This window comes from Copadichromis virginalis, linkage group LG7 (assembly GCF_057382275.1).
Source record: "Copadichromis virginalis isolate Kocher_CV1m ecotype Utaka linkage group LG7, C_Virginalis_male_GT1.1, whole genome shotgun sequence".
Classification (NCBI taxonomy): domain Eukaryota; kingdom Metazoa; phylum Chordata; class Actinopteri; order Cichliformes; family Cichlidae; genus Copadichromis; species Copadichromis virginalis.
The window spans coordinates 26,380,323-26,398,662 of record NC_140624.1 but is presented as its reverse complement, the minus strand read 5'-3'; the positions used below and the strand labels follow the sequence as shown (position 1 = coordinate 26,398,662).

Below are 18,340 nucleotides of genomic sequence, written 5' to 3'. Positions count from 1 at the left end.
ACAAACTCCGACAGTGGAGAACAGTGTTTGTGCACAGCAGTAGATTTCAGTACCAAACGCTGCTGATGTAAACATCAACACTGCCCTGCCACAAGTCCTTCCTCCTTCCATTAAGACTTGGTTGGCATGATAGATTGTTACCTGATCTAGCTGAATGGAAGAGTCCAGGATGTAGTCCAGGATTCCATGAAAATAAAAGCACATCTTGCACTGTGTGTAAGATATACTGGATCAATTTTGTTGTTTAATGAGTGAACATTGGCCAGAATGGCCTCTTTAGGCTAGTGGCTAGCCTAATCTAGATACCTTCATACTTGTCCCACTTGTGCTCTCTCTCACTGCCCCAGTGTCTCCTCTCTGGGTGAGATAGAGTCCGTTGATGTGGTAATCCAGCAGAGAAGTCTCAGTCCCCTGGAGTATCTCTGTAACTTTCTGGTCTAAGTTGAGGGTGTTTGGTTTTATTTGTTATATCCAAAAGGGAGTGGTTACAGTATCTTGTAAACTACATCAAGCACTTGACATTGTAGTAATTAAACACAGCTTAGACTCTAAACAACAACAAACAGCTTATTGTCAATTGCTGTTGACAATTCTTTTGAGCTTCTGGTACCCAAGGTACTGACAATCAGTTATCTGATTAAGGATACCTGTGAGTTTGGACCCTGCTACAGTGGTCAGTTGGTGTCTGTTCTGAACTTGCCATGTTTGACTAAATTAGCTAGGACTCGTGCCATAGGGCAACCATAAGCTGATGTTCTGCAAAACCAAGTGGCAGAAGTATCTGGAGTGAGTCCTAGTAGCATCTCTAAATTGAAGGCCCAGTTCCATATAACAGGGGATGTCAGAGACAGGGCACCAACTGAGCATTCCAAGAAAATTACACCACCAAAAGACAGATTCAGTCCAACTGAAATTTATTTATATAGCACAAAAGCACAGCAAGAATTGCTTCAAGGTGCTTTACAATGTAAGTTAAAGACCCTACAACATTATTTTGTGGAAATTCATAAGTTTTTGGAGAAGTTAGGTAAAATGAGAGTGGCTATTAGTTCTGCTCATTAAGTTACAGTGATATATGCACCTCTATTTTTTTTCACAAAGCTGGACTAATAAATTGGGTCCCTAGGGGAAAAAGCTAATTTGAGTAAAATGTTCAAATGTTTTGTTCCTGGTAATTACATCATGTCCTCAGCAAATGACAGTGTTGAAATAATAGTTTACCTCATTATTGGCGAGCTGGAACCATGGCTGTTTTCCATAAGTGAAGATCTCCCACAGAATAACGCCAAAGCTCCACACATCACTTTCTGTGGTGAATTTTCTGTACATGATGCTCTCTGGGGGCATCCAGCGGATAGGCAGCATGGTGTGACCTCCCACCTGAACATACAGATACATACACACACATTGAAATGCTTTATGGGAAAGGTATAAGCAGTATGATAACTTCAAAACGTACACAAACAAGTCAGAATCAACATGGCAAATCTGACTTATACATTTGTGATAATCATTTGAATATAAAAGTAAATACATGAATTCATGCTGGACTGAATTTTGGGCACTCATAGTCTTTTTTGCAGATAACAAAGTAACACATTCCACTTAGTTACTCAAACAAGCAAAAGACATTTTCTTGGCTTTAACACGTTATAAAATAAATGCTGACTTCACAATGCAATGGCTGTAGAAGAATGACATCACACTTAGATTACCTGTCTTCAGAAAATGTAAAAGAAAATTATGCCATACACCAAATGTAAATGTACCAGAATAGCCCATCTAAAGTTTAAAAATGTTGTCTATATTTTTAGCCTTCATGTGTGCACTGTACAGGGTGGGCCATTTATATGGATACACCATAATAAAATGGGAATGGTTGGTGATATTAAAGTCCTGTTTGTGGCACATTAGTATATGTGAGGGGGCAAACTCCTCAAGATGGGTGGTGACCATGATGGCCATTTAGACGTCGGCCATCTTGGATACAACTTTTGTTTTTTCAATAGGCAGAGGGCCATGTGACACATCAAACTTATTATTGTCACAAGTAATGTAATGTTAAGTAATGTCACAAGAAAAACAATGGTGTGCTTGGTTTCAACGTAACTTTATTCTTTCATGAGTTATTTACAATTCTCTGACCACTTATAAAATGTGTTCAATGTGCTGCCCATTGTGTTGGATTGTCAATGCAACCCTTTTCTCCCACTCTTCACACACTGATAGCAACACCGCAGGAGAAATGCCAGCACAGGCATCCAGTTTCAGGTGCTGCACATCTCGTATCTTCACACCATAGACAATTGCCTTCAGATGACCCCAAAGAGCCCACTATCGTTGTACCCCATATACCACACCAAACCATCACTTTTGTTGTTCCAACAGTCTTGGAGGGATCCATCCAATGTGGGTTAGTGTCAGACCAATAGCGGTGGTTTTGTTTGTTAACTTCACCATTCACGTTCATGAGTTATTTACAGGTTTCTCTTTGTTCACAACTATTGACATGTCGAAGAGGATGACCCAGATTGACCCAGATTGATTGACCCAGATTGACCCAGAAGTTAACAAACAAAGTTAACAAACAAAGTTTGTTAACTTCACCATTCACATAAAAGTTTGCCTCATCACTGAACAAAATCTTCTGCATGAACTGAGGGTCCTGTTCCAATTTTTGTTTTGCCCATTCTGCAAATTCTGTGCACCGATCTGGGTCATCCTCGTTGAGATGCTGCAGTAGCTGGAGTTTGTAAGGGTGCCATTTGTGAGTAGCTAATATCTGCCGAAGGGATGTTGGACTAATGCCACTCTCCAGTGACATGCGGCGAGTGCTACGCTGTGGGCTCTTGCTGAATGAAGCTAGGACAGCCACTGATGTTTCTTCATTAGTGACAGTTTTCTTGCATCCACATTTTGGCAAATCCAACACTGAACCAGTTTCACGAAACTTAGCAAGCAGTTTGCTAACTGTAGCGTGGGAGATGGGTGGTCTCGCAGGGTGTCTTGCATTGAAATCTGCTGCAATGACCCAGTTACTGCGTTCACCAGATATCAACACAATTTCGATCCGCTCCTCACGTGTTAACCTCTTCGACATGTCAATGGTTGTGAACAAAGAGAAACCTGTAAATAACTCATGAACGTGAATGGTGAAGTTAACAAACAAAACCACCGCTATTGGTCTGACACTAACCCACATTGGATGGATCCCTCCAAGACTGTTGGAACAACAAAAGTGATGGTTTGGTGTGGTATATGGGGTACAACGATAGTGGGTCCATTCTTCATCAATGGAAACCTCAAGGCCACTGGATATTTGAAATTGCTACATGATGATGTGTTTCTCTCTTTATGCACTGAAGCTGGCACGTTCCCTGAGTTTTCCCAGCAAGATGGTGCACCACCACATTATGGGTGCCAGGTCCGAGCATTCCTAGATGAACAGTTTCCTGGAAAGTGGATTGGTCGTCGTGGGCCAGTTGAATGGCCCCCAAGGTCTCCCGAACTTAGACTTTTATCTTTGGGGTCATCTGAAGGCAATTGTCTATGGTGTGAAGATACGAGATGTGCAGCACCTGAAACAATGGATGCTGGATGCCTGTGCTGGCATTTCTCCTGCGGTGTTGCTATCAGTGTGTGAAGAGTGGGAGAAGAGGGTTGCATTGACAATCCAACACAATGGGCAGCACATTGAACACATTTTATAAGTGGTCAGAAACTTGTAAATAACTCATGAAAGAATAAAGTTACGGTGAAACCAAGCACACCATTGTTTTTCTTGTGACATTACTTAACATTACTGTCAAGTGTTCTCTGTCTGTGAGGTGCCCACACTTGAAAAAGACCAGACTTTGAATTTCACTCACTTTATTTTGACCAGCTAGTTAGATAGCTGATAGGTAGATAGATGGATAGGTAGATGGATAGGTAGGTAGGTAGGTAGGTAGATGGATAGGTGAAAAACCGATAACCCATCTAGCTCAAAGTCTTCCTCACAGTGGAAAGTGGATTGTGCTTTGTTTGCTGTCCTCTCAGTATGTTGCACCCAGGTCAAATGACTGCTGCATGCATTTTAAGGTCTACTAGGCACGCCAGCCCTTGATTGCTCTAATTCAGCTCACCTGGCGGAGCAGCTCGCACCAGGCCGCGCTTAGTTGTAGATTGCACAAGGTCTAATTAGCGGCCACGCGCAAGCAGCAGCACAGAGCAGGTAGTGAGCAGGAGGAGGAAGAGAGGAGTAACAGCCACACAGACCTACTAGGTCAGCGCGACAATTACATTACTTGCGACAATAATAAGTTTGATGTGTCACATGGCCCTCTTCCTATTGAAAATACAAAAGTTGTATCCAAGATCGCCGACGTCTAAATGGCCACCATGGTCACCACCCATCTTGAGGAGTTTGCCCCCTCGAATATACTAATGTGCCACAAACAGGAATTTAATATCACCAAGCATTCCCATTTTATTACGGTGTATCCATATAAATGGCCCACCCTGTATTCAGAAAATATATAGAACATATCATATTTTTGTTTTTAATAAATTTGCAGGAATTTCACACAAAAATTTTTCACTTCATCATTATGGGCTATTATGTGTAAAATTTTGAGGTGAAAAATAAATAAATAAATGTAATCTCTTTTGGAATAAGGGTGTAACATGACACAATGTGGAACAAAAGAAGTGCTGTCAACGCTTTCTGGATGCACTTGCAAAGGTCCCTGTCATAAAACAGATGTTACAGAACAATTCCTCTGCTTTTCCAGCTCTTGAAAATTTCAGAAAAGCTGTTTTTATAAACTGGCATTAAGCGTTTACCAATATGTCTTCAGAGTAAACACATCAGTGTAACTGTAATGAAACGTGTAGAAGATATGTCAAATGCAATGGTACTCACGAAGAAACACTTTGTGTATTTCTTGCCTTTTAAAAAGGCTTTTGATACTACAGGTCTTACATTAATGATGAACAATTCAGTAGAGTTGGATGTCTCGAGACCAAGACCGGTCTCGAGACATCCAACTCTACATCCGGTCACAAGGCCACTTTATGTGGTCTTTGTCTTGTCTTAGTTTGACGGACTTTGGTCTTGGTCTTGTCTTGGTCTCGCTGTCTCGGTCTTGCAGCTTCAGATCGACATAGTGGTCGGGAGATTTGGAGTCAACAGTATCCATGACACACAACGTTACGTTTGTTAATGTGTTGTGTGCAAAAGCATCAGCTCTAAGCGCCGTGCTTAGAGAGTGCTTTGTAGTGAGTAAGAAGAGTCGACTCCCATTGAGCGAGAGCCGGCTCCTCACTCAATTTCCTTTCACTGCTCAGCTCTCACACAGTGGCTCAGCTATGCTCCAATCCCTCCATATTGTGGCCAATCACATGCGAGGATATAGGATAATATCATTATGTGAAAAACAGAGAGGGTGAGAGACGCGACAGTCAAGTGGAGCGTGCGTCTGTCCTCTCAGTAAGTGAGTGAGACAGTAGACAGTGGTGAGGAGGGCTGTGCGAGTGCATCGCAAAAACACATAAATATGCCTGACACCCGTAAACGAAGCAGCATCTGGCTGCAGTTTAAAGACTTTTTTGTCTCGGTCTCGTCTTGGTCTCGATACCCTCTGGTCTTGGTATTGTTTTGGTCTTGGTTTTGGCAATCTTGACTACAAGTCTACAATTTAGCAATGTTGCCCATCTGCAAATAAAACTAATTTAGATTGTTCTGGGCAAAGCGTGTTCGCCTCAGTAATAACCACCATTTTGACTGAGCAGCCTAAATTAGTGACTCAAAAATCCACAGACCAGAGAAGGGGGTGTGAGGGGAAGAGTGGTGGCCTTATTAACCAAACTGATGCAGTATAGGCACAATGTCCATGATTTTTTTAAAGATTTGATTATTTGACTTGATTTATAACCATGCTTTACTAATATAACTTGAAGGTAAATGTAAACATTCCACAGATTACTGCTGTAACACCTCACAGTATAAGTGTACCATATGTGAAGAGCTGCACTTAATTAAACTTACCATTTCATTGCTCATCTTTGAAAACATTTCCAGTTTTGATAAAAAAGAGGAAGACAAAAATACAAGAAGAAAAATGTCCTTACCCTGTAATAATCTGTGCTGTAAATGTCTCTGGACATGCCAAAATCTCCTATTTTGACCAGAAGACCATTCCCCACCAAGCAGTTCCTGGTTGCCAGATCACGATGCACAAAGTGTTGAGATGCCAAGTAGATCATCCCAGCTGCAATTTGGCTGGCTATATGAAGCATCTGGGACAGACCGAGTTCACCACTCGTCTGCAAAGGCTGTCCATCCACTAGGATCATGGCATCTGGCCCATGGGCTCTGATGAGAAAATCATCAGAGGGTTGCACTGTTAGAATTGCAGGACATTCAGGACAATTTTAATGCAAGACGGTTCGACTTAAAAAACGTAATCTTCTGCACAGAAAACGGAATGAGGCCTACGAAGAAAAGAACACAACACCTACCACAGACAAACATGGTGGAGGTTCTAAGGTGTTTTGGGGATGTTTTGCTGCTTCTGGCAGTGGATGTCTTGACTGTGTGCAAGGCATCACTAAATCTGAAGACTACCAAAACATTTTGGAAGTCAATGTAGGGCCCAGTGCCAGAAAGCTGGGTCTGCATTAGAGGTCATAGGTGTTCCAGCAACACAGTGACCCCAAACATCTCTCAAAGCACTCAGAAATGGTTGAAGACAAAGTGCTGGAGAGTTCTGAAGTGGCCAGCAATGAGTCCGGATCTAGATCCAATTGAACACTTATGGAGAGATCTCAAAACTGCTGTTGGGAGAAGGTGCCCTTCAAATCTGAGGGGCCTTGAGCAGTTTGCATATGCAGAATGGTCTAAAATTCCAGTTGAGAGGTGTAAAAAGCTTGTTGATGGTCATAGGAAGTGAATGATTGCAGTACCAAAAGAGAGTGCAACCAAATATTAAGTTGAAGGTGCCAATAATTTTGTCCAGCCCAGTTTTTGCATTTTGTGGGAAAAGCTGTCAAATTCAAGTTTGTTTATGTTGATCCACTGCACACAAAGGAAATAAAGATGTGTACACCAAAACAAATGTAATTGTAACAATTTTATGGGAGAAATTGTGCATTTTTTGGAAAACTTCCAGGGGTGCCGATCATTTTGGCCATAACTGTATTTATAGATGGAAGTGTAATGGCTGCAATTATCTCCGTGAGTCTTTATTATATGGCGTGCTACTGGGAAAAGCCAGTTCTAACCTTTGAGTCCATACTCTTTTATGAGTCTTGCTTAGGTTGTGGAAGAGGTTTGTTGTGTTAATGTCTGTAGAACATGTTTGCTGCGTAATTTGTTCAATACAGTTTCCTGCTTAGTGTCAGACTTTCCATAATAAACCATGTCCATGCTACAGAGGTAGCCCCTCGTTTAGGAAGTTCTTTGGTGACCATTACTGTTATCTAAAGCAATGAAAAATGTTGACAGTAAACAGTGTGTTTTGCAACATCACGAAATAAATAATAGAGTACAATATGAAACAATAGATGTTTTAATGTGTGAATGTGCGAGTGAATGTGAGTGCGAATGGTTGTCTGTCCCTGTGTGTTGGCCCTGCGACAGACTGGCGACCTGTCCAGGGTGTACCCCGCCTCTCGCCCTATGACAGCTGGGATAGGCTCCAGCGCCCCCCGCGACCCTGAAAAGGATAAGCGGAAGCGAATGGATGGATGGATGGATGTTTTAATATTGTCATCATATCTCTCACAGACACACATTAGTGAATAGCACTGTTACAAGTAGAATCTACTGGTAAAACTGTCATCAAAACCCTGTAGAAGAAGAAAGACACACCTGCTGCTTCAATGCTTGACTTACCTGAGAAACTTATTGAGATCTCCGTGCTTCATGTACTCAAAGACCATGATGAGAGGGTCTCCATCCACACACACTCCGTAGAACTTCACTATATGCTCGTGTTGAAGGTTAGTGAGGAGCTCAGCCTCACGCTGGAAATCCTTTCTGGCTGCAAGTGTGGGATCCTTCAGCGTCTGGGAGATTCAGAGAGTATTCTGTTGTCATACAATGGTATCACAGCACAAATGTTACACTCGGATAGCTCGGATAGCTATGGTAACAGTCCTCCCTCATGTGTATATCCATAAGCTTTTCAAAGCAAGGGAGTTATATGCACTCGTGAACTTTTCAACAGAAACTTCATTAATTACTTACAGTAAATAATCCTTAAATTGGGCCAGATTCTGCCAGCATCTGACCACAAATGCCAGTTATTTTCTGTACTTAACACCGGTGAGTTGTCACACAGACTTCCATTTTTTGGCACCCTGTTAAGTGGCAGCCTGTTACAGCACTTCCCATTATTGTTGTTGCTGTGCTGTTTTAAATGACTTTATCACCCGATAAGGTTGACCTTCCTTGCACAGCTAAGTTGAGATAACTCATTGTTTTGCATCTCATGTCCTACAGCCTGGAGTAAGACTTGTAATTCTGAAGGAGCCACAGGGGAGACAGACCATAAAGTAAGTGGACAGCTAAGAAGAAATATAAACAGGATGTACCAGCTGTAATTGATGTAAAGTCCTTGGAAAATAGGGTGGACGAGCTAGGTAAGCTTATTAACAGAATAAAGGAAAACTGTGAATGCAGTTTGTAGTGTTTCATGGAGATGTGTTCACACTCACACTGGCTTTTTGAGTGGACAGGGATGATAACCTCAATGTTAATGAGAAATGTGCAGAGACTGCAATGTTTGTGAAGGGTTATTGCCATTGCTCTTTGAACTCAGTTTGAATCAACACAGTGCTTAGATTCCTTCACTAATATATTTTAACTTCGACCAGATGCTTTTGGTAGTCATCACCAAGCTTCTGACATAATTCTGGCTGGATATTTGACCACAGTTCTTGGCAGAATTGGTAGAGTTGATTTAAATTGGTTGATTTCCTGCCACAGACCCAGCTTTTAAGAATGGGCCAGAAATATTTTAAAGAAGTCAGGGTTTTGGGTTGGGCAACATCAGAGGTCAAGTTAAAAGACACCGAAGAGAGTGTAGTAGTCTGACTCATCTGTGTAGGTTCTCAGTCATCCAGGTCATAGTAAATGGTAAATGGACTGGTTCTTATATAGCGCTTTTCTACAAGTACACAATGCACAAGTACACAACCTGTACATTCACCCATTCACACCAGCACATTTTTCTAAGTGCTTTCTAAGTACCGTAATTGTCGGGCTACAAGCCGCTACTTTTTGCACAAGTTTTGAACCCTGTGGCTTTTAGTCAGGTGCAGCTTTTCTATGGATTGTCCATGATTTTTGTCATATCCTAAGACGATTTGTTTTGTTTGTTCCGCTGTTGTACGGCACTACGTTGCCTGGCGGAAGGGCGTGTGATCAGACACACAGTATCGGGGTTCAAGAGTGGTATGTTGGTCACATGTCCATCCGCCAGGCAACATAGTGCGAAAAACAAACTTCAAAGTAGCGCTACGCATTCAGCGGGAGTCGTGGATGACGAGCGGCGATAAACTTGCGAAAAGCAAGTTATGCTCAACTCCACCGGTGGAATCTGACAGCGTGGAAAAGTGTGAAAACATCCACGATCACCAACGGATTTTGAAGGGCTGGACTGCTGCATGATGGAGAGGAGGACACCACCACGGCCCTTCTGAGGGTGTTCGACTCCGACACTGACAACGAGGATTTGTTTGGTTTTGAAAGTGACAACGAAGGAAAGAAGCGGAGAGTGGATGACGAAGCCATCCTGAGCCTGTTCGTTTCCGACACTGGAGGAGAGGACTTTGGTGGTTTTAGTGCGCAGGAAGATGGTGGTGAATGACTGACTTTTCTTCTTGTTAAAGCCGTGTCACTGCACCTGAGCCTAAAAGGTAGTCCGGATCTATTTTTCTGGTGTGCTGTAGGTTATTGTTATGTACTACATTTGTTACTCATTTATGAAGCACAGTACATGTTTCGTACTTGTAATTACCACTACTTGTACATATACCTAAAAAGTTATGCAAATATGTACCCATAACTTGTTTTTCAAAATATTAATAAAAGTGATGTCTCCAAACAGCCATCTTTTTCCTGACAATTCCCTTTGTGCACATTCTCTTACATATGATAAGTCAACATTGAAACACCTGCGGCTTTTAGTCACGTGCGGCTAATGTATTTACAAAACAGGATTTTCCCCTGATTTTAGCTTGTGCGGCTAATATTCAGGTGCGCTTTGTAGTCCGGGAAATACGGTAACATTCACACACACACACTCATACTCCGATGGATGCATCAGAGAGCAATTTGGGGTTAGTGTCTTGCCCAAGGATATTTGGCATGCAGACTGGGGAAGGCAGGGATCGAACCACCAACCTTCCGATCAGTAGATGACCCGCTCTACCACCTGAGCTAAAGCCTCTTTAGACAGTAGTCTGTTTCTATAATGCTCTGAGCGCACACACACACACACATACACACACACACTAGTTACATCTATGTAGCTTACCTTTACAGCCACCAGCATCTTGTCCTTAGTGGGACTCAGGTTGTAACACTCGGCCAGGAACACCTTACCGAAGGCTCCCTCACCAAGCTCTCTTTTCAGAATTATGTCCCGTCGCTTAATATGCTGAACATCTGAAAAAGACAGAGATAAGGAGGAAATGAGTTTTCAGCCATTATTATTACTACAAAACAGCCACTCAAATGAAACCTCCCAAGTATTCATTCCCGCTGCTTATGTTTGATTGCCACCTGTTGGCTACAATTTACATCATGAAGTTGAATAAAACTGCAAAACTTATCAATAGATCTACTTTAAACTAATCAAACAGAAGATTACTGAAACTGTTCTCTGTGGATGATCTAAAATAGTTTTGGGTTTGTTTTTTTTACATGTGTTTTGTGGATTAAAAAAAAGAAGATTTTTTTCATTTGAACACACTGTTTTGGGATTTAGCACAAGTGGATTTTATTTACAACAGATATTTTTCCTGCCTGTAGCAGTGAATGACACATTTTCAGAGACTAAAATGGGCTTCGATTACACCTTAATATTATATCTCAAATAGCGTATATTTATGCAAGGAATTATTTTAATATAAATTTATGTGATCATATGGCTGCTTGGTAATTAGTACAGTTACTGTCATTAAGGAGGAAGTTATCTAAGACACACACACACACACACACACTGAAAACTGTTCCACCACTGGGTCACAATTAATGCCACTGTAATATACCATGGGACTCATCATCATTGAGTTTCTTACACACAGCTGCTACCACAGCTGAGGAAGGTGATGGCAGCAGAGTAAGTGCATATCATAATAATCATCGGAATAAAGTGATAATAAAGATAACATTGTTACATACACAATCAATGAGTTTCATGACTGAATAACACTTTGTGGAATTATTCAAAAACATCAGCATCAAGATTTTATTTAACAGTGAACCAGTTTATTGGCATTTGACCATTTAATGTCAGGGGTATAAGGCCTTTTGTGGCGTTTCTTGTCCCTGCCTCTAATGCTCAGAAATGTGTGAAGCTCTGCTCCACCAGAACCATATCAAGTGCAAAGCACAGTTTGCCTTAGTGAATCATTGTAAGATTCATTTAAATATTCTCCTCTCAAAATTTGTGTGTGTATGTGTGTGTGAGAGAGAGAATCTGAATACCTGCATCTGAACAGTTCCCTCATTTTCAAGAGGAAGCTATTCAGAGACAAATATATCAGACTAAATCCACCTCTATTTTAAGTCCATATTGATATTTTTTTAAGAGCACAGTAATCGAACTGTTAACAATGAGTACACAGTGGCTGCTGTGATTGCAGCCATTCCCCAACTCTCTGTGAGTGGTACTCATGGCGACTAATCAATGGTCTCCGATCAATGATCAGTGGTCTGATCAATGGTTGTTGATCAATGGTCATGACAATTTGGATATTAATGATCAAAGACCTGACCTCACAGCCCATTGTTCATTCAGTGGGCTGGTTTCAGTTATTGTGCAAATGTACTGTTTATAAGGTTGGGGGAAACTGCAGTCAGCTGAGACTGAAGAAGTCACTTGGATGACTGTCAAAGCGCACTTCTCTCACTGAAAACGTTTCGTCCAGATGAACAGAATCAAGCTTCTGGCATTTACTTACCTGGTTGATTGAGCATGCATCAAGACATTAGTTATTATTAATCTCTGGTTCTATTTCACAGCATGTCTTTGTCCTCCCCTCGTCCCCAAATGGTCGCGCCAGATGGACTCACTTCCCTGAGCCTTGTTCTGCAACCAGTTCTTCCTGTTAAAAGGGACTTTTTCTATCCCCAAGTGCTTACTCATAGGGGTCGTCTGATTGTTGGGTTTCCTCTGTCTTTACCTTACAATACTCCAAGAGTGTTGTTGTGAATCGGTGCTATATAGGTAAAACTGAAGTGAATCGAACTGAAAACTGAATACATGTTTTCACTTACAGGTGGTAGGTTTGTTGCAGTTGTGGCCATGTCTGAAGTACTGTGGGTTCTCTATAACAGGAATTCTAGTCATTCCAATCACCACTGCAGCTGGTCCAGCATCCAGTGTACAGGGGCTAATGATCCCATGGTTAACATGATGAAGGGGACTGGCAGAGTCTTCCTCACCACTTATCACTGCCACCGGACCTACAAAGACACAGATGGAGTGTTTAGATTGGATGAATATCTCTATACTGTCAGTCACTAACTGTTTCTAAGTCTAGGACACTTCCTCAAATATTTCCTGTTATTATAAGAAGAGTCTCTGAAACAAAGGGATGTGATGCAAGGGTAAAAGCAGAGTTTCTTCACTGACTTATCCTCCTGAGAACCGAGGAAAAAAGTATCTTTCAGTTCAACGGTTTTTATGCGCTACAGAGGACATAATGAATAGGCTGTGTTTTAGGACGATATAGCTAACCTTAACAATCAGTCATAACAATCAATCAACAAACTAGAATCCAAACAGCTTGTACTTCAAAGCCAGTTCAAGATATACTTTATGTCACAAACATGACAAATATAAAAACAAGGCAAACATGAATTATATTGTTGTCTTAGTGACAGTAGTTGTTTAAAGTGCTTTAATTCTCTCTGTTGACAGTAGACTGTGGGATATTTAGTAGTGAGGACATTTCATAGTTGGACTTGCACAGGTGGCATCCTATCACAGTATCATGGAAATTACTGAGCTCCTGAGAGCGACCCATTCTTTCACAAATGTTTGCAAAAGCAGTCTGGATGCCAAGGTGCTTGGTTTTATACACCTGTGGCAGTGGAAGTTATTGGAACTTCTGAATTCAATGATTCAGATGGGTGAGTGAATAATTTTGTCAGTACTACAGCTTTGTCTTATCTGCCTTATTAGCAATCCTACTAAGTTGTCAACTGTTTACTCAGTAGGTCAGTCCAGAGTTTTTATGTATCTGTGCTGCCCAGAGGACTGTACTACGAAGCAGGATTTCACCTTATCTCTGTAACGTCAGGGTTAACCCTGGGTTTTCTGTACTATGAAGGTGGTTGATTATTTATCGAAGTACAATCTCCATAGTAACATGCACTGCAGATTCGAGATCAACTGATTTGAAATCACTACCTACTGACTAGGGGTGCAACGATATTCGTATCGATATTGAACCGTTCGATACAGTGCTTTCGGTTCGGTACGCATATGTATGAACAATACAACATTTGTAATTTATTTTATCAACTTTCCTTCTGACGATGCTGTCTGTGTTGAGCGCTCAGTGAATCTGCGTTCGACTACTCCGCCTAGGCTGCACTGTCGAGCGCAGATCCACTGAGCGCTCAACACAGACAGCATAGTCAGAAGGAAGAGCGCAGGGCAAGCTAGCAAGACAGAAGTTAAGCTCTCCTTGCAACATGGACCTCCCCCACCCTCATTCAGATCTGGCGTTTGGAATTATTTTGGTTTTCATGTGACGTATGACCCTGAAGGTAAGCGAGTCATGGACTAAAGTAAAACAGTATGTTGGATGTGCCATGCAATGCTCAATTACATGGGTGGGAACTAGTGTGTTAGCGCAGTTAGCTCGTTAACGTGTTGGCCGTCCAGCCCCATGCACGGGGCGATCGGCGGTAGCTCGTTAACGGAGATTTGCCGTGTTGTGGTGTTAAGGTCATTTCAACGAGATTAACCTGAAAGCACTAGTGGGAACACAACGAATATGACTGCACATTTACGCCGACATCATCCTAGTGCAAAGACAAAAACAACAAGCATGCTACTAACTTTAGCCGAGTCATTTAGACAGCTGTTAGCACATGATTCTCCTTATGCTGCTGAGAATAAAGCCCAGAAGAAGCGGATAGTATAGCTTTTATTTTGGAAAGAGACATTTCTCTGTAATAAACTCTCTTTTCCAAAGATGCATGATTCCTCAATCAGATACAGGGCTTGCAATATCGCTAGCCCGATGTCCTGGGGCTAGCGATTTTTTTACCGCGGTAAAGTGAGCCGTCATTTGTGAGCCGCGGTCAAGCCAGCCGCCTCCTATCCGCCGCATAAATTTCCTTGCGCTTTTACACCAGTCTTTACGGTAGCGCCTTTTCGCTTTATATCCTGATTGAAAGCCTAGACTCGCGCACACGTGCGCGCGCGCGAACACACAAATTACAATGGAACAGCCCAATACAGCCATCGTGACAGTCTGGTTGCATATTCAAAAATTCATTAAAAATCATTCTTAAAAGTTGATGCCAAGCTTTCAACACAATCCTCTTCTCGGACACCTACTTTACCTCTGGGCCAGGTTTTACCCAGATTTACTGTAATATTACTCAGAAATCACAGTAAACTCATATTCAGTGCAATACAGTCAATACACTATAATTATGTTTATTTCAAAAATTCATTAAAAGTCATCCTGAGTAGTTGATGTCCATATATATATTGCTCATATAGTATGTGCGCAGGTATAGGCTTTCAATCGGCACATAAAGCGAAAAGGCGCTACCGTAAAGACTGGTGTAAAAGCGCAAGGAAATTTATGCGGCGGATAAGAGGCGGCTGGCTTGACCGCGGCTCACAAATGACGGCTCACTTTACCGCGGTATTTTTTTCAGTCGGGCTACCAAAATCTATCTCTTCCCTACCCGTCGGGCTATTGTAGGAAGAAAAATATATGTCAATGCTTTTGCATTCTTTCAGAAATGTAGCTGGGTAATTATGTCATTGGCATCGCCACTGTCAATATGTGACATATTGAAATCGCGTTTGAATTTGCGCTTGTTTTTTTGCTTTCACTTTGCAATCGTGCGAACTGTGTATAGAGAGCGACAGCACTGATCTGTGAGTGATGATAATTTGTGCACCAATTCCTCTGACATCGTCTTATTAATTGTTAGCTTACTATGCAAACATGACAAGTGAAATCTCCCGCAGCTTAAACATGTGAGAGGTTGATTGCGCAGAGAATCGCTGAGCTTATGTGAGTGTGTGTAAAAGCAGCAGGAGAAGTCATGACAAATCAGACTATAAGGCAAAAAGAAAGTGCAGCTTTATGGTTTCATGGACAAAAGAATTTCTGTGGCTGCAATATGACTAGCTTCCGGCGCCCCCCGTGTGCGGCAGCCTGTAACAGCAGCTCTGCTCATTCTGAGTTTCTTTCTTTCTTATCTTTTCTTCTCGTAATTTTTTATAACTAACGTATCAGTAATTAGACTCTGCAACCATGTTCTACCGTTTTGTGCTAGTTCTGGTCGTTTTTCTTAGTTTATTTCTACTTTTTTCACGCGTGTCTGGGGACCCAGAGCAGGGATCCTTTGTTTACAGTAAGGATCAGCTGTTAGCGCTGCGTCCCGCAGCGGTACTGCCGGCGGACAGACCCGACATTCCCAGCGAGCTGAGGAGGAAAAGACGGGGGTGTCGTGCTGGGAAGGAGCGCCGTCGCCCGAGAAGGAGACGTTATCGACCATCTCTTCCTTCTGTAATCATTGGAAACGTAAGATCTTTGCCCAATAAGATGGATGAACTCACGTCGCTAACCTGGTCACAGAGGGAGTACCGGCAATGTAGCATCATGATGCTAACGGAGTCGTGGCTAACACCGCTAACTCCGGACACAAGCGTGACACTACCGGGATTTCAGATGCTGCGAGCGGACAGGACGAGAGACAGCGGTAAGAGGAAAGGAGGGGGACTGGCAGTTTTTGTGAACGACAGATGGTGTAACCCTGGGCACATCACTGTGAAAGAACAACTCTGCAGCAGAGACATTGAGCTGTTAGCCGTTAGCATGCGTCCGTACTATCTGCCCCGGGAATTCTCGCATGTTATCGCAATAACAGCGTATGTCCCCCCCTCGGCCAACGCGGATGCAGCCTGTGACACTCTCCACTCAGTGGTCAGCAGACTGCAAACACAATCTCCGAGAGCCCTTCTCATAATATCAGGGGACTTCAATCATGCCTCTTTGGACTCCACACTGCCCACCTTCACCCAGTATGTGACCTGCTCAACCAGAGACAATAAAACACTGGACTTACTGTATGCCAATGCTGAAGAGGCATACAGTTCATCACCTCTCCCTCCACTGGGCAAATCTGACCACAACCTGGTGCACCTTGTCCCTGTGTATGAGCCCTTAGTGCGCAGGGTGCCACCAGCCACCCGCACAGTGCAGAGATGGTCAGAGGAGAGCGAGGAGGCTCTTAAGGACTGTTTTGAGTCGACTGTGTGGGAGGTGATCTGTGACGACCATGGAGAGGACATCGACAGCCTTACTACATGCATTACTGACTATATTAATTTCTGTGTGGATAACACCGTACCTACCAGGACTGTACGGTGTTTCTCCAACAACAAACCTTGGATTACCCCAGAAATTAAAGCTGTCCTCAAGCAGAAGAGGAGGGCCTTCAAATCCAAAGACAAAGAGGAGTTGAAAAGGGTGCAGAGAGAGTTGAGGGGACTGATAAGGAATGGGAAGGACAGCTACAGGCAGAAGATGGAGAACCAGCTTCAGCAAAACAACGTTGGTGAAGTCTGGAGAGGCCTCAGAACCATCTCAGGCCACAAACAGCAGAACTCTCTGCCTGGGAGGGATGTGAGGTGGGCAAATGAACTGAATCATTTCTTCAACAGATTTGATTCAGCCATGAGGCAGTCTGCAACATCGGCTGCAGACTCACCCACCCCCACTGCTGCTGTTCCACCTCAGACACTTCACACCTCCTCTATTCACCCTGCTCACTCCTCCCCACCCCCAACAACAGCATCCAATACACACTCAACACAAGGCTCCAGCCTGTCTCTCTCAACCACCCAGGTTAGGAGGGAACTGAGGAGGATTAATGGCAAGAAGGCAGCGGGCCCAGATGGCATCAGCTCGAGGGTCGTCAGGTCCTGCGCGGACCAACTGTGTGGGGTGATGGAGCACCTCTTCAACCTGAGCCTGAGGTTGGGAAGAGTCCCACAGCTCTGGAAAACCTCCTGTGTTGTACCAGTGCCAAAGACTTCACGCCCCAAGGACCTCAACAGCTACAGGCCGGTGGCTCTGACACCGGCCTGATGAAGACCCTGGAGCGGTTGGTCCTGGCTCAGCTTCGGCGCCTAATAAGCTCATCACTGGACCCACTTCAGTTTGCCTACCAGCCTGGCATTGGAGCGGATGATGCCGTCATTCACCTCCTACATCGTTCCCTCGCTCACCTGGAGACCGCTGGAAGCACTGTGAGAATCATGTTCTTTGATTTCTCCAGTGCCTTCAACACTATTCTTCCCTCGGTTCTGAAGGACAAGCTGGTGAACTCTGGAGTGGACCATCACCTCACTACCTGGATCCTGGACTACCTCACCGACCGACCACAGTATGTGAGGACTCAGGGCTGTGTGTCGGACAGGGTCGTCTGCAGTACGGGGGCCCCACAGGGAACGGTTCTGGCTCCGTTCCTCTTCACCATCTACACTGCAGACTTCTCCCACAATTCCACCCAGTGCTTCCTGCAGAAGTTCTCTGATGACTCTGCAATAGTCGGCCTCATCACTGATGGGGACGACAAGGAGTACAGAGGACTGACTCAAGACTTTGTGGACTGGTGCCAGCTGAACTACCTCCAGATCAACGCCAGTAAAACCAAGGAGCTGGTGGTAGACTTCCGCAGGCACAAGCATTCTCCACTGCAACCACTGAACATCCAGGGTATGGACATTGAGGCTGTGGACAGCTACAGGTACCTTGGTGTTCATCTGAACAACAGACTGGACTGGACTCATAACTCAGACGCCCTCTACAGGAAAGGGCAGAGCAGGTTGTACCTGCTGCGGAGACTCAGGTCGTTTGGGGT

General features: G+C 43.4%; 1 protein-coding gene across 3 annotated transcripts in view; it reads right to left on the bottom strand.

The window, feature by feature from the left end:
* Positions 1 to 18,340, bottom strand: part of ntrk3a (neurotrophic tyrosine kinase, receptor, type 3a) — a 97,344-nt gene that overhangs the window by 7,812 nt on the left and 71,192 nt on the right. For 2 of the 3 annotated variants that reach the window (XM_085462727.1, XM_085462729.1), the window contains 5 exons: positions 12,491 to 12,679; positions 10,524 to 10,654; positions 7,877 to 8,049; positions 6,112 to 6,355; positions 1,222 to 1,380 (listed from right to left, as the gene is read on the bottom strand). In XM_085462727.1, the coding sequence (XP_085318853.1) occupies positions 1,222 to 1,380; positions 6,112 to 6,355; positions 7,877 to 8,049; positions 10,524 to 10,654; positions 12,491 to 12,679 (896 nt within the window). Of the gene's footprint in view, positions 1 to 1,221; positions 1,381 to 6,111; positions 7,698 to 7,876; positions 8,050 to 10,523; positions 10,655 to 12,490; positions 12,680 to 18,340 lie in introns of those variants that run through there. The other variant, XM_085462730.1, reaches the window with a different exon arrangement.